Raw genomic sequence first — 20,838 nt, forward strand, 5'->3', positions numbered from 1 at the left:
TTCGGATGAATGAATTGGCTTTTCCATCCATCTTACTTGCAGTCGATGAGGGGATCTCACTCATTTTCAGGGACAGTGGTGGGTAGAGTACTGAAAATTGGTACTCAAGTAAAAGTACAATTACCTCCTTCAAAATCGACTTGAGTCAAAGTAAATATTCCAATTGGAAAACTTACTCGAGTAAGAGTAAAAAAGTACTCTGTTTAAAAGTTACTCAAATTACAAGTTACTTTTTTGTGTTGGAGTGTTTGGATCAATGAAAAACATAACGTGAGTAAGTCAGAAAGAAATGCACTCTTGACACATTTCTTCACAAGTTGCTTCATTGTATCATGTATGTTTTTTTTTCATTACACATCTCATAGATCTCATAGGAAATAACAGTAGGCCATTAAAAATATTGACCATGTAGGAGATCTCATTCTTTCTCATGGAGAGAAATGCCCTCTCTCTCTCTTTCTGACTGCAAAAGCATTGTTATTTACAAGATCATCCCGGTTAGAGAAAAAAGATGCCATGAATCACCTGCCATTTTACAAATTTTTGACTTATTCGTGCTAGCAATTCTGACAGTATAACTTAGCTGCCTTTTGCAAGCTAGCCAAGTAAATAAACCTGATGCTGACGGTGAGTTGCAAAAAATATTATTACATTGGAGTGGGGGCTACCCTAGGACCTTTCAGGAGGACCAGTAGTAACGCTAGCTTCGTCCATCTTCTCATCCATAGTGGCGGCGATTAAAGTTATAGTCGTAAAGGTCGACCTGAAGTCTCCTGCGCGGCTATGAAATGACAACAATGTTGCAACCTGTGGAGGGCGCGTCGATAACGCATAGCTAACTCAGACCTCTCCGTTTTCACCCTCTGGTTGCCGTGTATGCTTGTATTCCAGTAAACAAAGATATGTGTACTTTTATCACAATACTCATTTTAATGAAAGCACATGGAAATGTAACTGAGTAAAGAGTAGAATTCTAGTTCAAATATTTACTCGAGTAAGAGTAAAAGTGCAGACTTTATAAAGGAACGCAAAAAGTTCTCGTTACCCGAAAAATGTACTTTTTTACTCATTTGCGTTCCTTGTAACGCGTTACTACCCACCACTGTTCAGGGGCCACATTACCCTCCTGTAGAGTGTAAACTGGTAGCACCAGACCTTGTACTTCCCGGGGAGTTGGCTTTGGTCGATTCTTGTCAGGCCATCAGAGAGGCTTTTGATGGGTTGCTCTGATAGGAGAGGGATTTTTTCTCCTCCAACGACAAAGATGGTGTTGTCGTTTCTGACTCCCCTTCGGAGTGACAGGCTACGAGATTTGGAGGGCTTGATCTTCATTCTTGCCCACGACATCAACTCATCCATCCTTTTCAGCAGTCTCGATGTGCATGCTGCTGTCTGAAGGAGGCTGGTGACATCATCCATGTAGCTCCTCAGTGGGGGTTGCCTCTGACCAGTTGGTAGTTTGATCCCTCCAACCATTTGTCTTGCGCCGATGAGGATTATCTCAAAGGCTGCTACAAATAGTATTGGAGAAATGGCGCACCCCATAGCAATTCCTACTTCGAGCCTCTGCCAACCGGTGGTGTAATCCTGGAGGGAAAAGCACATCTGCAGGTTGCTGAAATACTGTGCTACCACGTTCCTTACACAGGTGGGCATGTGGAAGAATTCCATGGCGTAGTTAATCAGCTGATGTGGAACTGATCCATATGCGTTGGCAAGGATGAGCCAGATGACATGCAGGTCGGTCTTCTCCCGCTTGGCCTTCTGGATCTGGTCCCAGATCATCGTGGAGTGCTCTACACATCCTGGGAAACCTGGGACCCCTGCCTTCTGGCAGCTTGTGTTGACATAGCCGTTCTCTAGCAGGTAGTTGGTCATCCTTCGGGCTAGTACTGAGAAGTATATCTTTCCTTCCACATTTAGCAGGGCGAGGTTTCGGAATTGGCCGATATCTTTGGAGTTTGTTTCCGTTGGAATGAAGACTGCTACCGCTCTTTGCCACTCGGATGGAATTAATTGCTTTTTCCAGGCAGTTCTCATTAGGTACCATAGCAGCTCTAGTACCTTGTGGCAGTTCTTATAGAGCTTGTAGACTCCATTTGGGCCTGGTGCTGAAGAGGACCTTGCCTTCTTCACGACTTGCCTGACTTCACTGAGCTTAGGGGGCATGGTGTTGAAATCGGCTGTCGGCTGTGCAGGCCGAGGCACGTATCCTGGTGTTCCTAAGGGGATTCCGTTTGCTACGCTTGCGAATGCGTTCAGCACTGCGAAGCCCGGCTAGCCTTTTCCTGACCTCCTCCCACAGGACTTTGAGACCCTCTTTCTCTGCGTGGGTTGCCTTCCTCCAGTTCTTGCGGAGTTGCCGACGCCTTTGCACCAGCTGGAGGATTTCCTTTTCCCTCCTTCCCTTCTCTCTCGGGGCGGTCCTCTGTTTGGGGACAATTTCTTCAAACCTATCCTTGCAGGTCCGGTATATGATTTCCCCAATCAAGTTGAGCTTAGACTCTGCTCCTCCACGCAGTGATCCCTCTAGGGTGTTGATCAGGTCTGTGTCCACACAACCACACTCACACACACACACACACACACACACACACACACACACACACACACACACACACACACACACACCACAGAGAAAGAGAATGCTACGGCTGCAGTGCCGATGAGGGAATCCTCAGTCTCTGTTACTCTGCTTATCTTTGAGACATTTCATGTTGCATGTCCATTCTTCTGGATGGGACTAAGCATAGCACTATCCCTTCAAAAACGTTCCTTTAGTCTCTTTATCTCCTCATCTTTCCAGTCTTTTCCATTTCCATCTAATATGCCTCCCGTCTTTTGTTCCTGCTGTCGTTTCCCTGTTTCTGCTGTCTTTCCTTTTTCCCTTCTTTTCCCCTGAACATCTCTCCTTCTTTCCCTCTCCTTATCTTGCTGCTCATCACTCTTTATTTATTTAGTCTCTCCATGTTCTCTGTCTCACAATTTCTCCCTGTCTTTGTCTCTCTCTCACTCCCTCTCTCTCTCTCTTCCTCTCTCTCTCTCGCAGGAAGAAGAGTGCCAAGCTGAAGACAGGTTATAAGCGAGACTTTGTAAACGTGGGCTGTGACCTGGACTTTGACATGGCTGGCCCCACCGTGCACGCTGCTGCTGTCCTGGGCTACGAGGGCTGGCTGGCTGGCTACCAGATGGCCTTCGACACGGCCAAGTCCAAGCTGGCCCAGAACAACTTCGCCCTGGGCTACAAGGCTGGAGACTTCCAGCTGCACACCAACGTGTAAGTATACTGCAGCAGGGTTTGTGTTCGTTTTTGTGTGAGGCAGGCAAGCGTGTAAGTGTACTGCAGGAAGGTTTGTGTTAGATTTTGTGTGAGTATACTGCAGGAAGGTTTGTGTTAGATTTTGTGTGAGTATACTGCAGGAAGGTTTGTGTTAGATTTTGTGTGAGTATACTGCAGGAAGGTTTGTGTTAGATTTTGTGTGAGTATACTGCAGGAAGGTTTGTGTTAGATTTTGTGTGAGTATACTAGGGATGAGAACCGTTAAGATTTTAACGATTCCGGTTCCTTATCGATTCCTGCTTATCGAACCGATTCCTTATCGATTCTCTTAACGATTCTTATAATTGGGTAAGGGGTGAAAAAAGAGCCCAAACGGGTTTTTTACATTAATGTTCTTTTATATACATTTTTAGAATGTTTACATACACATTTAAATAAAACTTACATAACTTAAATAAAATGTGTTCTGTTTAATATAAACGTTCATAAAAATAACAATGCTCCTTCCTTTTGTAAAAGGGTATATTATTAACTGAGCTGCCAAAAAAATCTAACTAGCAGTGGCAAAGACTATTTACAATTTTTGTGCAGAAAAATTTGCATGTCTGCCTTCTCTGGGAGGATACGCGATCGCTCAGGGCTAATTGTGTCTCCAGCTTGGCTTTATATTTTCTTGTAGGTTGCTTGGTTGTATTGCTAATAGCGAACAATTATGCTTAACGCTTCTAATAGCAATGTAGAGTCCACTACAAACACAATAACGTACTGAAACATACTTACTTGTATCATGTACAAACTAGGCACTCAGTATATTTAACACTTAGCTATTGCTGCCACTGAATTGGCTACGAGAAACTTATCAATATCGAACTGTCAAACTGAGGGAGCTGCACGCGTTATTATTAACGGAGTCTTTTGTACAGCCTAACCCTACCCTAGAACCAACCGAGGGGAGGCAAGCACTGCCCCTGCCTCTAGCCAACGGCTGAAAATAGAAGATTCTCCAGTTAAGCTAGCCTAGTTATGTAAGTTATATATAATATATGACAATGTCCAACATCGCCCATTCTGTTATGCAATTCAATGCTAAGTTTAGTTATGGTTAACACGAAAACGCAAACGTTTGCTGATAACACACGAGTAACACCGTTATGACTTATGATAAAACATTTTGAGGAGTTTACCTTGGCAAGTTAGGGATGAAGCGCCGACGTTAGTTGAGCTGCTGCTGGCATCGAAAACATGACATTCTTGTAATTTTATACCATGTGTGCTCAAGTGCTTATTCATGGTAGATGTACTTCCTCCCTTTGAGGAAATACATTTTTTACAGAGGTTACAAGTGACCGTGTTTGCATCCGTTCGGGTGAAATAAAGCCACACTTTAGATCGCATCTGTCGAGTTGCCATTTCTGCTGCGGTCTGATTATTATTAAGAGATCGCGCATGCGCAAACGGCACATAGACCCGTTAACAGACCCGGTTATGAATTTGGCTAACGATTCCAAAGATTCGGCTCATTGGGAACCGGTTCTAAACAAGACCCGGTTCTCGGTTCCCATCCCTAGAGTATACTGCAGGAAGGTTTGTGTCAGAAACACAGTGTGTGAAAAGACTGTAGTTAGGTATTGGTAGAATTTTTATATATTGATGATGAACTGGAATGGTAATAATGAATATGTTATTCAGCTGGCAAAATAAAAGAATAATAATAGTACATTATTATTTATATGTAGTATATTATTATTATATATAGATTATTGTAATATGATTTAGATATAATATATATGTAATATATGTTTAATGTACCGTATATATTTGAGTATTATATATGCATAACAATGATTGTTGTGTGTGTGTGTGTGTGTGTGTGTGTGTGTGTGTGTGTGTGTGTGTGTGTGTGTGTGTTACAGTAATGACGGCACAGAGTTCGGTGGCTCCATTTACCAGAAGGTGAATGATCAGCTGGAGACGGCGGTGAATCTGGCCTGGACGGCCGGCAGTAATAACACGCGCTTCGGCATCGCGGCCAAGTACCAGCTGGACAAGGACGCCTCCATCACTGTGAGTCTCTCTGCTGTCTTGCTTGTGTAGTTGTGAACAATGTTATTATTATATCTAATGTTAAAGGTACAGTCCATGATATAATATAATCTATGTGATTGGCCGTTGAGCTCAGATATAAACGATCTTTCAAAAGGATTGAGGACTGTGCCTTTAAAAATTCAGTTTGTGCACCTCCTGCTTATTGGATGTTGACGTGTTCACCACCTGCTGATTGGCTGCTGGTGTGTGGGCTACATGCTGATTGGATGCTGATGTGTGTATGGGTCAGTTTGTGATTGGGTGTGTTTTGTCTCCTGCAGGCTAAGGTGAACAACGCAAGCCTGATTGGAGTGGGATACACACAGAGCCTGAGGCCAGGTAACACACGGACCTATGTGTCTGTTAATCTGTGTGTTTGCACACCCACCCTGGCTTGAGTATGTGTGTGTGTGAGTGTGTGTATCTGTTTATGTATTTGTATCTAAGAAGTTGAATGTTGTATGTAATTCAGTGGCTCACTGTTCTCTCTCTCTGTCTCTCTGTGTCTCTCTCTCTCTCTGTCTCACTCTCTTTCTCTCTCTCTCCCTCAATCCCTCACTCCCTTTCTCTCTCTCTGTCTGTGTCTCTCTCTGTCTCTCTCTCTCTGCCTCTCTCTCTCTGTCTCTCTCACTCTCAACAGGAGTGAAGCTCACCCTCTCGGCTCTAGTTGATGGGAAGAACTTTAGCGCCGGAGGCCACAAGGCTGGTCTGGGCTTCGAGCTGGACGTGTAAGCTAGCTGACAAGCGGACAGGAGAGGAGAGGATAGGAGAGGAGAGGAGAGGAGAGGAGACGCATGGATGAAAGAAACGCAAAATAACACAGAATCAAACCACGCCACTCAGAAATGTGCAACGACCTCCCTGCCCCTCTTGATTCCTGTCACATACACACACACACCAGATTTCAGGCCTTAATCCTTTGTGACCTTCTGTACAAAATAAAAAAGAGCACCAGTCTTGAAACCCCACTGTCATGGTCACGCCCCTTTCAGCATCGTCTGCAAAGCGACAGCACGGCTGTTTGTGTGTCATCCCACAAGTCCATAGCAATACTGAACTGGATTATTCCTGTGTGTATAAAACAATCACAGACACACACACACACACACACACACACACACACACACACACACTGACTGTCTGTAGACCTGCCCCACTACCAACAAGAAAGTTGGAGTGAGTGTGAGTTCTTTCACCGATATGTTGTTGACATTCGTTAGTAGCCTCATCACAGAGTGTGTATGCTTTAAGTTAATCTAACTGAGTTGTTTGTCTCCTTGGTGAATGAGTGACATTCAGGCCAGTCAGGGGCAGATCCTAATAAGTAACAAAAAAAGTTTGAATTCGATCCCTCCCCTTCCTCACAACCAAACCAGACATATCAAAGCCATGGGTCACCATGCCAACACCACACACTCTGACCTCAGACAGTGGTCACATGACCAGGAAGCAGCATTGCCTGTTGGGAGCAGATGTGAGCACGGCCCAATCTGATGTGTGTTAGCTGTTGTGTTAGCTCTGTTGTGTGGAGGTCGGCAGTGGGATGTTGACACACTGCACTGTCCACTCCAATCCTGACCACTTTGAACATTGGTTCACTCCTTTTTTTCTTTGCCAAATGTAATAACTACATCCTTTGAATCTCTTTGTGCCGTGTGCTTCAGGGGGGTTTAGAGTATGTTGTTTTCCTATTGTCAAATGTTTTTTTTCCCTTTATTTGTCTTTTTCTTTTTTCTTGTGTGTCTGTCATTCTTTGACCCTAAGCAGTGTATCTGTGTGACTGTGCCATGTTGGGCTTGGTGTAGCGTCAGTCGAGCTGCGTCTCGTGCTGACAGGAAGGAATCTTGTAATAAAGAGGAATGTCAAACACATGGTATCAAGACTAGTTCATTCAGAGACCTATAGATGTTTATGTCTATTACTTTATTTTCTCCTACTGATTAACAAACTGGACCACACAGATTGCAGAATCATTACACAAGACCACAAAGATTATTCACCCAAGTTGTATTAGAGCCTGATCCTTAGAGCTGCATGATGCATAACGACTGTTGAAATGAATATCGATGGTTATTAATATTAGGTATAATTAACGACTGTTGAAATGAATATTGATGGTTATCAATATTAGGTATAATTAATGACGGTTGAAATGAATATCGATGGTTATTAATATTAGGTATAATTAACGACTGTTGAAATGAATATCGATGGTTATTAATATTAGGTATAATTAACGACTGTTGAAATGAATATTGATGGTTATTAATATTAGGTATAATTAATGACGGTTGAAATTAATATTGATGGTTATTAATATTAGGTATAATTAACGACTGTTGAAATGAACATTGATGGTTATTAATATTAGGTATAATAAACAACAAATAAGTTAAACAGACTACATGGATACTGTGGGCTCCAAAGAACTGAAGCTCAATGCAACAATAGTGATCACAACTATAACCACTGCAGCATAGATCAGTGTATCTATGACCAGTTCATATTCAATTCAGTTATCCTGAGACCAGCACAACACATGCAATGATGCTTGTATGTATGTAAATGTAAAGATGCCTGGTTTCCAGGCCTATTGCATGAAGAAGGTTATAATGTGATGAAAGAATGGTTATATATGACTATAGACCGATTGCACTTACAACTGTAATAATGAAGTGCTTTGAGAAACGGGTTTCTCGCCACATCAAATTAACCCTTCCCCTCACATTTGACCCGCATCAGTTTGCTTACAGAGCAAACAGGTCCATGAAAGATGCCATAGACGTAGCCCTCCACTCCGCACTGAGCCACCTGGAACTCCGTGGAACCTATATAAGAATGCTCTTCATTGACTACAGCTCAGCTTTTAATACTATCATCCCTGACATACTAGAAAGCAAATGAACTGCAATAGGCCTATCCCCCTCCATCTGCACCTGGATAAAGGACTTCCTCACAAACCGCCCACAAACTGTAAAACTCGGCCCCCACCACTCCTCCAAGTCAAGTCAAGTCAAGTCTTTTTATTGTCAGATACACAGAACAACAGAGTTGGACTGGGCACTGAAATTCTTAGGACAGGACACCATACCACACTACCATAACATAACAAGACATAACATATAAACATATAAGTACTCCAACATGATATAACATAACATAACTTAACAATAAGTACTGACATTAGATACAAATATGAAAAGACAGAGTAGTAGACCTACTAGATAAACAATAAATATACAGTACAATATAGATACTAAACATAAATACACATACTAAACATAAATACACATACTAAACAGATACTAAACAGATAAACATACCTACATGATATTTTTAGCTATACTGAACATATTATACACATAATAACCTGAACACAGAGACAAAGACACATTAAGTGTGTGGGTGGTGCAATATTGCAAATGTAGTGCAAACAGCAGTGAAAGTGAGCCTGTGTAGAGTAAAGTGGCGAGTGTAAAGTGATGAGAGTGCATTATTGTTCATTATTGTTCATTTAGGAGTCTGATGGCCTTAGGGTAGAAACTGTTCTCCAGTCTGCGGGTGCGGGACCGGATACTTCGGAACATTCTACCAGAAGGCAACAGGGTGAACAGTCTGAAGGAAGGGTGGTGACAGTCTTTTAGGATCCTGCCAGCTCTTCGGAGGCATCTAGTGAGGTAGATGTCCTGAAGGGAAGGGAATTTCCTGCCGATTATAAACTCAGCGGATCTGACCACACTGCGTAGGGCCTTACGGTCCATGGCTGTGCAGCTCCCAAACCACACTGAGATGCTACCAGTCAAGATGCTTTCTATAGTGCATCTATATAAGTTGGTGAGGATGTCTGGATTCATGCCAAACTTCCTGAGTCTCCTCAGGAAGAAGAGGCGTTTCCGGGCAGCTTTGACCACCTTATCAGTGTGGGCAGACCAGGTGAGATCATTGCTGATGTTGACCCCGAGGAACTTGAAGCAGCTGACCTTTTCCACTTCAGATCCGTTGATGTGAAGGGGTGTATGCTCCACCCCCTGCCGTCTCCTAAAGTCCACAATCATCTCCTTAGTTTTACTGATGTTGAGAGAGAGGTTATTTTCCTGACACCAAGTTGTTAGGGTGTCAACCTCCTCTCTGTAGGCTGACTCATCATTACTCCACCATCACACTTAGCACTGGCTCTTCACAAGGCTGTGTACTGAGCCCACTACTGTACTCCTTGTACACTCATGACTGTACTCCAACCCATCCCACCAACACCATCATTAAATTTGCTGATGACACCACTGTGATCGGGCTCATAACAGAAGACGACGAATCAGCGTACAGAGATGAGGTACAGAAACTGACAGTGTGGTGCTTAGACAACAATCTTTCACTGAACACCACAAAAATGAAAGAATTAATTCTGGACTACAGAAGGCAAAGTGCAGATCCCCACTCTACATCAACGGGGACTGTGTGGAGAAGGTCCACTCCTTCAAGTTCTTAGGAGCCCTCCTGACAGATGACCTCTCATGGTCTGCCAACACCTCAGTGACAGTTAAAAAGGCACAGCAGCGACTATACTTCCTGAGAGTACTCAGGAAAAACAACCTGGAGTGTAAACTGATGGTGGCCTTCTACCGCACCACTATCGAAAGTGTACTGACATACTGCATCTCGGCGTGGTACTCTGGTTGCTCTGCAGCAGACAAAAGAGCCCTCCAAAGGGTCATCAACACAGCACAAAAGATCACTGGCTGCTCCCTGCCCTCCCTGGAATCCATTGCACGCTCCCGCTACATTAGCAGGGCCAATAACATCCTAAAAGACTCCTCTCACCCAGGCCACCACCTGTTTACTCTCCTACCCTCAGGCAGACGGTACAGATCCTTTAGAGCAAGGACCACACGTCTTAGGAACAGTTTTTTCCCTACGGCCATCAGAACACTAAATACAGTCATGCACTAAACTTTCACTTTATTGACTGCAAGTCACACATACCATCTCTGTATTTCTGTATTTATTATTCTGTGTACTGTTGTTGTATATATTGTATATAAGTCTATATATATATTCTGTTATGCTGTGTGCTGTTGCTGTATATATTGTATGTAAATATATACAGCCGCGGAAAAAATTAAGAGACCACTTCAAAATGATCAGTTTCTCTGGTTTTACTATTTATTGGTATGTGTTAAAGTAAAATGTACATTTTTGTTTTATTCTATAACCTACTGGCAACATTCCTACCAAATTTCAAATAAAAATATTGTCATTTAGATCATTTATTTGCAGAAAAATGACAATTGGTCAAAATAGCAAAAAAGATGCAGTGTCTTCAGATCTCGAATAATGCAAAGAAAACAAGCTCATATTCATTTTTAAACTACACAATACTAATGCTTTAACTTAGGAAGAGTTCAGAAATCAATATTTGGTGGAATAACCTTGATTTAAAATCACAACTTTCATGTGTCTTGGCATGCTCTCCACCAGTCTTTCACATTGCCGTCGGGTGACTTTATGCTACTCCTGGCGAAAGAATTCAAGCAGCTCGGCTTCTTTTCATGGCTTGTGACCATCCATCTTCCTCTTGATCACATTTCAGAGTTTTTTTAATGGGATTCAGGTCTCGAAATTGGGCTGGCAATGACAGGGTCCTGATCTGGTGGTACTCCATCCACACCTTTACTCGCCTGGCTGTGTGGCATGGAGCATTACCCTGCTGGAAAAAACACTTCTCAGAGTTGGGGAACATTGTCAGAGCAAAAGGAAGCAAGTTTTTCTTCCGGGACAACGTTGTACTTTGCCTGGCTGAGGTTTGTAAAAGACCATAAGGATTGAACCAAAGCTGACTGGAGGTCCCTAAGTTCGTCTTCTCTGATGAGTCCAATTTCACAGTAGGTGCAAGACTCTGTGGCTTGTAGGCCTCTCCAGGTCTCAGTCTAACCATCAGACGACCATGTGTTGGGCAAAGCTGAAAATTGGACTCATCAGAGAAGATGTTTTTTTGAACTTGTAAAAATGTTTTTTTGAACTTGCAAAAATGTTTTCTAAGATGTTATTTTGTTTCGTAAAAAACTTGTAAAAGTGTTTCGAAAACTTGTTAAAGTGTTTTACAAAATGTAAAAATGTTCCCGAGTTTGTTTTTGTGTTTTGCCCTTCTCGGCCACCGTACTTCAGAATTAAGACTTTTTAGCAATTTCACACAAAGCATTTTTGGTCTTTTACTGAAGCCTACTGACTGCAAAAACAATTTCTTCTGTCTTTCTATCTTTTCTTGTATTTCTTAATGTTGTGTTTCCAGTCTGTCAGTGACCCATGTCAGTCTAAAGACTCATCATGCATCTCTGTGAACCAAGGCGTCTCTTTTGAGGCTGTCTCCTCACAAAAGGATCAACTGGAACAATTCTGCAAGGAGGAGTCATGAAGATATCTGCAGCAGGTCAATCATGTTCCTGCTACATTACATTCTCATTATTTTCAATATGCCTGTGTCACCTAGGGGCACAGGGCCATAACAACATGGAACTACTTCATTGGGGTTTTATTGATGAACAGATCCAGATATCTCATAGACCTGGGTCATGAAGATGAGTGTCCTTTCAAGGTGTGACTTTAAGGGCTCCTGAAGCAACGTGTTGTTTTGCCTGGATTTCTATGGCCTGGTCAGAACCACCATGTTTGCTTCCCGTTTACACATCCAGGACTTTGTGTTTACGAACACCAGAGGTTATTTGAGCCCACACACACAATGGACAACTATAGGACTGTGAGCAGCAATTAACTGAATTTGACAAAAAGTGTGTTGGATAAGAATGGCGGACCACACCTTAAAATGAGGGCACCTCTTTCTTCATCATCTTCATCATGTCTGGGAGGGAATGGGGTGGCCTTTAAGACTGAAGTAGCTGAAGACTCATTGTGTCACTGAACAAGTGAACATTAACTACTACTGTTTATCTTAACTGATGTGTTTGGGAATTATGGGAATGATGCAATAGTGTTATTACCTCCAGCAAGGAGGTTATGCGATCGGGTCCGTTAATTTATTTGTCCGTCTGTCTGTTTGTCTGTCTGTCTGTGGACAAGATTTCTCAGAAACTACTGGGCGGATCTTTATGAAATTTTCACCAGAGGTGGATCTTGGTTCTGGGACACCCCCATTACAATTTCCGGATTTGTGTACCTCCTTGCTGGAGGTCAGAAATCTCGGATTGCTCTTGTTTTTGTTATAATTTCATTCTTTCTGTCTCAATAGTGATTGAAGTTCATGCAATTCTGACTGAACCAGTGACGAGAGAGGATTTTTTACAATGTGAGTTAGCCAGACAACACACACACACACACACACACACACACACACACACACACACACACACACACACACACACACACACACACACACACACACACACACACACACACACACACACACACACACAACACAAACACACACACACCAACTGCAACATGCATATAGTCATACTTTTAAATGCAGATAATAAATGTTAATCCATTCACAATCTATAAACACATATAGACACAAGTTTATATGCAAGCATACAAGCATACAAGCCTACCACATACACAGATGGGCAAAAATACATCAAAATGTATTTTGATACAAAATACCCTTCAAATAAATGTATCAAAATGAAATACAAAATACTGTTGCCAGAAAATGTAACAAAATACAATACATGTATTTTGTATTTTTAAAATACAGGAAATACTTTTTCTGAATTTTCAGTTTTCTCTCAATTTGGTATAGCAGAACATTCAGGTTTGGGCTATTCAGTGGCGTAACGTAGTTATCACGGGCCCAGGTGCAGGCTATTATGACGGGCCCTTGTCAGTGTTGTAAGGCAGTGGTTCCCAAACATTTGAGTCCCGTATCCTTTTTTTCATGTATGTAACCGCTGCCACCACGCCCCTGCCCCCGCACACATATTACGCCTATTACACCTGTCAGTGTAATTTTTTCGCTGAATAAAGGTATACATCAGTATTTTTGGCAATGTGACTTGACTATTTAGATTGACATAAATATGTCTATGGGCCCTGGCTACGGGGGTATATAATGTACACAAAGCTCCGGTGAACCCAGTAAAAAAGAAAGAACAGTCACAGAATGTCAGTGTAACTAAGCAAATCTATTAAAAGACAACAACTTGATTGATTTTGTATATATATATTTTTGCAGGCAGCAGCAGCAAACAGGGCTCTAACTGCAATCTCTATGGCTTCCGGGAGGGCTATCCCCACCATGCTTTCGTCATACGTAATTACATATAAGGACATCATACGGCTTTGATCAAGTCATATTCTGTCAAGATGGCTAACGTTCAGTGCAACAACTCGATTCGCTCTTTGAAAGAACCTCCTTTTAGTCTCTGTACTAATGAAGATAAATTGACAAGGATCAAGACAGCTATCTAAGTTTTTGACCTGAGCCCTGTTTTGTGAAAAAACATGGATTTAACATGAGAGTCAATGAGAGATATCTGGGGTGATTTCCTTTTCGCCCCAAAAAGGGGCGGACCATAAGAAGCCCCACTTTTGGCAAATTGACTGATGCCTGATTCGACAATGACATTCAGAGGCAGATCAGATGGTAGTGGTAGAATCCGACAGAAAAAAAATCTCCTTCTGCCTAAACACTGGAGAAAGTATTTTGAGTATTTTAAATACAAAATGACTCCACTCTAAAGTATTTTGTTACAAATTACATTCGATTTTTGTATCTGCCCTATCAAATACAAATTACAAAATACTCAAAAGTAAATTAACTAGTATTTCAAATACAAGTAATTGAAATACTGCCCATCTCTGACCACATATAATCTTAAATGACGCTCAGCAGAGACAGCCAGACATACACAATAAACATTCATGCACGTACACACACACAAACAAACACACACACACACAAACTGATACAGTTTAATGGATATAGTCACACCGTTGAATACACATAGAATAATGAACATGCCAATACAACCTGGAGCACATATAGGGACAAACATACATGTACATAAATGCAACACTGAAGAACTTTACAACACATGGACATGCAAAGGAAGCCAGACACATAAACCTTTATTTACGTTAACTTTCATAAACCTCCATTAACGTATGATCCCCAGCCCTCACCCTCACACCAACATAACAGAACCATAAACACACAATCCACACTTGGAAATAAGCACACAAAGACAAACACATACAGACATTACACACACACACACACACACACACACACACACACATACACAACACACCAAATCTGTCTTTTTGTTTTTCATTTAAATCCGTCCTGTCTTCTCCTCCATCAGACTCCTGCCACTTTACTCTGGATCCAAACACTGCAAACGGACTCCTCCATCTGTCTGAGGGGAACAGGAGGGTGGAGAGGAGAGATGAGGCCCAGTCATATCCTGATCATCAGGAGAGATTTGATGAGTGGCAACAGGTGCTGTGTAGAGAGGGTGTGTCTGGATGCTGCTACTGGGAGGTTGAGTGGAGTGGGGAGTGTGGGGTTGATATAGCAGTCTCATATAAAAGCATCAGCAGGAAAGGAGGGGGTGATGAGTGTGAGTTTGGAGCTAATGATCAATCCTGGAGTCTGATACTCTCTTTCAGCAGCTCCTTTATCAGACACAATAATAAAGAGACTAAACTCCCTCTAGTGGCCAGCTCCAGAATAGGAGTGTATGTGGATCACAGGGCAGGAACTCTGGCCTTCTACAGCATCTCTGACACAATGAGCCTCCTGCACAGAGTCCAGACCACATTCACTCACACACTCTACCCTAGGTTTTGGCTAGATTATGAATCATCAGTGAGTCTGTTGTGACTGACATACAGATCAATGGGCCTCATTCTCGACAGCAGTTGAGAAGACTTTGAGAAGGACTTTCTTCTGATCTCCACTTCGGTGGATTTAGGAAAACATTTGCCATTCTCCATAGTTTTCTCATCTGGGGTTTCTTCTGAACTTCAGAAGACTTTGAGAACGCGAAATAGCAGTCGTAACTCTGCCGGAATCTTCTCAAATGCGATTCCTTAAATAACCACAAGATGGCCGACGTGGAATTATTTGAGGAATCGCATTTTTAAAAACTGGGTTAATGGCTGAATTTGTGAGAAACCGTTGGTGATTGCGTTCACGTCAACTCTACAGACATCCTCGGATTAATATAATTATAATAATAATAAATACGAGAATATTTGTATCATTAAAAATTATGTTTCACATTTATAGTCATGATTCTATGAGGCATCGTTAAATAAATAAAAGGACTATACCAGAATGCTAATCCAGACTATTCTCATTTGTAGATCCAAGCTGGTGGAATGAACTGCCTCGTTTTTCTATTTCTTATGTAAAGTAGTATTTATTGTTACACTAGGTCTCTATTGCTCGTAGCTTGACTGTTCTCTCCCTTGTACGTCGCTTTGGACAAAGGCGTCTGCTAAATGACTGAATGTGAATGTAAATGTACACGAACATTGAACATGTAAGTGAATAAATAAATACACACTAAACCCAATCGCGTTTAAATAGCCATAGTGGAATAGAATGGACACATCCTGCAGTACCTCCATGTCTGCACCGGTTAAGTTAAATCTGCGCTTTTTGCTTGTCTGCTTAGACATGATTAGCGGTGCTTTCATGTGGATTCGGGAGATTCCGACAGCAAACGTTTCTATGGTTGCGTGCCCTAATAAGGAGCTGGCGGGGCGGGTATGTATGCAAATCCACTTTCACGAGAACGTGCATCAATTTAAGAAACTAATCCGGAGGAACACAGCTGAGAAGACTTTGGCTGTTTATTAACGCATTTTCAAGCGTGTGGGAATGCAGCGGAAGCGTTTCCCTTACGTTGTTTTTACGAAGTCGCGTAAGTAACATTTCACAAGAAGTTCAGAAAATGATAGAGAATGAGGCCCAATGCTGTTATCACATCTCTACACACAGCCATACACACACCACATCTCATCACCACACATATAACACACCACACACATGTAAGGATCTGACAGCTGGGCCTGAGGGTCTCTGATCTTGGGGTGCATTAGACCAAAGCCATTCACACATCTGTGGGCCACAGCGATTACATTACTGCACCTCTGGACTTCTGCTGTAACTCATATCAACACACCACACATAAGCCATTGTGTGAGGAATGAATGTAATTGTAATCACAGAATTTTTTTTTTTTAACAGGTTGTTAGTCCCTCTTTGTATGTGTACATATGGCTGATGCGAGGTCTACTATGAAGCTGATTAGGTTATGTTGACTAGAAGTAAATCTTTATGACACTGTATTCATCAGATTTTTCAGAAAATGAACTGGTCTCTAATGAAATGCACTGTTCTTGCTGTAAAATGACAGGCATGGCTGCACCAATCAACAAATACTTGCATAGGGTCTTAATAGTGCATGTTTCATTTACATTTTTTAAATAAAAAGCACACGATTGATGTGATGAGAACATCATAAGAAGACTCTTGGAAGCAGTGGATTTTGCGTGTATGAGAAACAACACTTTCTCTCCCCCCATCAGGGGATGTGGCTGTGTGCAAGAGTCCATCTGAACCCAGATCAGAATCTTGAGATCATCTTTCTTCTGGGTGAGAGCCGAGATTGACACTGAGTAAGTGCAGGTGACTGGCGTCATGTGTATAAAGAAGCTCATGTGTGTGTCTAGACTTATGCCAAGAGAAGGTTGAACCTAAGATGTGATCATGTTGTGTAGCTGTTATGTGATCACAATCACGGGAGAGAAAACAGTCCAACCACGATTTCTCTCTCTCTCTTTCTCTCTATTTTAGTGTTGTCAAATATTTCTTGTTTTTCTGTGTTCTTGTGATTTTTTTCATAACCATGCTTAAATGGTAATTTCCCCTATACTAGAATGTTATTGAAATTGTCTTGGTTTGAACCTTAAAACTCTATTCCAAAATCACAAGTTCTTATTATCAGAACAGTAATCCTGTACTATTGTTAAAAGAAAGCTGAACAGAAAACATGATGATTCAAAATCAATGAATTGAACCTTTAATGAGATAACAGTTATGGATCCAGCTGTGCTGTAAACGTCAAGCACATACCTCTAACACCAAACTAACTTCACCGCGGTTATCAATTCATCACACACCTGACACCAAATGAGTTCGACTTAAGGCAGTGATTGAGTCAGTTTGACTGTGTATGGTTGAGACAGACTACATAACCTAACGCCGCCATTGCTGATTTTTACTTGAATTTGCAAATAATAGAATTGCGGAAAACAGGAAGGGCTGAAGAAAATGACACACCACATGAAAAAGCCCTGCATAATAATGAATCACAAACACATTTATTCCTAAAGTAGTCCCTTGTCTGTCTGGGGGAATACTCAGTCCACTGGATGTGTACAATCACTTTATTGATTAAAATTATTTTACAAAGGGCCTCATTTATAAAACGTACTTACGCACAGAACTGATCTTAGACTGTGCGTGCGATCAAATCCACGTCTAAGTACAGATTTATAAAAACCGTCTTAGACGTAGAAAAGGACGTATCTCTACGTCTGGTTTCAATTCGTGTAAGTACATTTCCTTGCGGCAATACTGGAGTACTGCAGGAATTCAGGACTCTCTGAGCGCAAACAGCCGACACGCAGTTTCATCATCATCATCATCGTCAGCACCACCGTCACCATTTGGGCTAATGGTGAAAGGCCAAATTAATGTTTCGCTCAATAAAATCAAATAAACTATTAGAATTATTTACACATGAATGAGATTTCACATATTTTAATTTCCCAAGTGTAAAACATTTCGCTTAAACTTATAGCCTATAAAAAGACTAAAAGTGGCTTAGTTTTCAGTAGGAGATATGGCTGCATTGGCGTTGTTAGAGGATATTGCCAACTGCACAATAGGGAGAGAGAGGGTTTTTTTGTGATCGTGCAGCCTTTTCGACACAGGATGATGTATGTCTGATAAGCAGGTACCGCTTGCCGAGAGCGTTGTGCCCAGTGGTGTAGTCCAGGGTATACGCAGGTACACGGAGTATACCCACTTATTTAACAGTCAGCATTGGATTAACCACCTCTCATAACAGGGCGTTTATCATGTGTTGTATGGGCTGCTTAAAAAAAAATAAAGAGTATTCCCACTTCTCCAAGGACCACTACACCACTGGTTGTGCCCAGATGGCCTCTCGTCTAGAGGCGTACCAGAGGCAACCAGGCCATACACGTTCAGGTATTGTCCGTTCTTGGATTCCTGGCTACAGGAACGTTCCGATGAGAAATTGGAGACCAGTCGAGCAATCCCCGTCATCATTAAGCCGAATTTTGCCCGATGTTCTTCGCAGTATACTATCCCATATGCCCGCAATTTATTAGATTTCCATACAGTGCCCAGCAAAATGTGAAAGAGGATTTCCTGCGTAAAACAGGGTTCCCAATTTATTCTCATCCAGATTTCGCACACTCAGAAAGCCTAGGAAGCCCACTTCAATACAGCACAGGTCGGTAGTGGAGCGCACCAAAGCCTTGGTGCTCTTGCCGCAGATGCGGCTTCTGGTGCTGCTCGTGCTGCTCGTGCCGCAGGTGCGGGTGCTTCGGAGATGTGTCTACTACATGTCAAATACTTTGCTTTTGGCATTACGCCACCAGACAGGCTTTCTAACGATGTTTTGGCCTGCATCTGCTGTTCCATCAGCAGAACGTCGATGTCAGCCTCACTTTAATTCTTCTGTTTACATGTTTCCTTCTAGCTTGCCACTCTGTCACAGAGAGTTTGTGCATTGAGGATGCGCTCTGTTTGTGCATTGATAATATGCTGATTAGATTTAATAGGGGCGTTTTGAGGGCGGAGATTCAGTTGCGCACAATTTCGACCATTTGTGATTTATAACCCAAGGATTGGCGTACACGTGTTTTTTGTGTGTACGTCTGTTTACTGTGGATCTTACTTACGCTCATTTCAGGAAATGTCTTAGACAAAATGTAGGATGGTTGCTACGCAACGTTTTATAAATGAGGCCCAAAATTGTACTAATCACAATGTTTTTTTTTTATTCACAGCCCACACAGACATAATGTTTTATCAGATTCACAGCCCACACAGACACAATGTTTTATCAGATTCACAGCCCACACAGACACAATGTTTTATCAGACTCACAGCCCACACAGACACAATGTTTTATCAGATTCACAGCCCACACAGACACAATGTTTTATCAGATTCACAGCCCACACAGACACAATGTTTTTTTTCAATAATACATCCAAAGAAATATAAACCCACAGGCACAATAAAATGATCCTTAAAAAACACTTTTACTAAAAAAACAAAAACATTTAAGGGTTAAGAGACAGTTTTCCATCCGACAAAACATCTAAGACACATACAGACACATATATTTAAGGAAAGGAAGTGATCCTTTTAAAAAAGCTTAAAAAAACCCTATGGCATATTAAAGGACAGTCCACAATTCTAATGCATTAAAACTTTTGCCAAATGTAATGAATTGTTGTCCTCTAGCTGATCATACTTTGTATGCGATACAAAATAATTCTAGTGTTCGCACACAGTCCCGAATCCGTAACTATAAATGGCTATGGCACTCAAATATCAACAACCTTTTGCCAGAATCACAGATCAAACCTTTAAAGTCATTCAAGAAGTATTTTTTCCCTTTAAAGAGCAGAACAGGCTTTACTCCAGTCCAGTCTGAGACTCTGAGACAGAGGTACCTGAGTGTGGAGGAGAGGTGCATCACTTCCACCTAGAGGCCTAGAGGGGGCAGCAGCTGCACTGGTGCTCTGTCTCCACAAGGTGGCAGTACAGATCCATGGATCATTGGTGAGCATGATCTCCTTTGGTCTTTCTCTCTCTCCCTCACTCACACACACACACACACACACACACACAGTTTGAATCAGAGAGTCTGGGGACTATCACCTCTCAGCCACTGCCATTCCTTCATCATCTGATTGACACAGAGACACAGACAGAGAGATGCACACACAAACACACACACACACACACACACACACACACACACACACACAGACAGAAGGAGAAAATGGTTTAAAGTTGATGTACAGTGTGCCTCTTTCAGAATGTGTGTGTGTGTGTGTGTATTAGGGATGCGGTACAACAACAATTTGTAATAAAAAAAAGAAAAGAAGGGCACTCGTAGACTGCAGACATCCCCAAGGCCAAATGCCACATCTCACAATGTTAGCGGAAGTAAAGCTCAATTCGTGGAGCGGCCTATGAGTTGGAAATAGTAAATTGTTTAAAGGGTGATTTATTTTCCTTAAATGTAGAGTTACCGAACCCGTGCTGTTATCGTGGCCCAAAAAACATGATACATACCGATAGATACCTTGGGTCCCACTGTACCATTGCAACCCTGGTGTGTGTGTGTGTTTATGTGTTTTGTTGTGTGTGTGTGTTTGAGTATACCTGCATGTCC

At 41.9% G+C, this 20,838-nt stretch overlaps 2 protein-coding genes and 1 pseudogene across 4 annotated transcripts in view; 2 read left to right on the plus strand and 1 right to left on the minus strand.

The window, feature by feature from the left end:
* vdac3 (voltage-dependent anion channel 3) overlaps positions 1-7,234 on the plus strand; it is a 17,449-nt gene extending 10,215 nt beyond the window's left edge. The window contains exons 7-10 of the mRNA XM_080852212.1: positions 3,050-3,277; positions 5,194-5,344; positions 5,647-5,704; positions 6,006-7,234. Coding sequence (XP_080708338.1) covers positions 3,050-3,277; positions 5,194-5,344; positions 5,647-5,704; positions 6,006-6,097 — 529 coding nt within the window. The 3' untranslated portion in view covers positions 6,098-7,234. The remainder of the gene's footprint in view (positions 1-3,049; positions 3,278-5,193; positions 5,345-5,646; positions 5,705-6,005) is intronic.
* LOC308376383 (tripartite motif-containing protein 16-like) overlaps positions 1-15,203 on the plus strand; it is a 270,456-nt pseudogene extending 255,253 nt beyond the window's left edge. The window contains exon 5 of the transcript in view: positions 15,098-15,203. The product of the transcript in view is annotated as a tripartite motif-containing protein 16-like (transcript). The remainder of the gene's footprint in view (positions 1-15,097) is intronic.
* A 4,203-nt stretch (positions 15,204-19,406) lies between these two features.
* The window catches only part of ikbkb (inhibitor of nuclear factor kappa B kinase subunit beta), a 57,771-nt gene continuing 56,339 nt past the window's right edge, over positions 19,407-20,838 (minus strand). For both annotated transcript variants that reach the window (XM_080853043.1, XM_080853042.1), the window contains exons 21-22: positions 20,829-20,838; positions 19,407-20,346 (exon numbers count right to left, since the gene is read on the minus strand). The exon at positions 20,829-20,838 is cut by the window's right edge and continues 90 nt beyond it. In XM_080853043.1, coding sequence (XP_080709169.1) covers positions 20,296-20,346; positions 20,829-20,838 — 61 coding nt within the window. In that variant the 3' untranslated portion in view covers positions 19,407-20,295. The remainder of the gene's footprint in view (positions 20,347-20,828) is intronic.

Source organism: Sprattus sprattus (assembly GCF_963457725.1).
Source record: "Sprattus sprattus genome assembly, chromosome: 15".
NCBI lineage: Eukaryota > Metazoa > Chordata > Actinopteri > Clupeiformes > Clupeidae > Sprattus > Sprattus sprattus.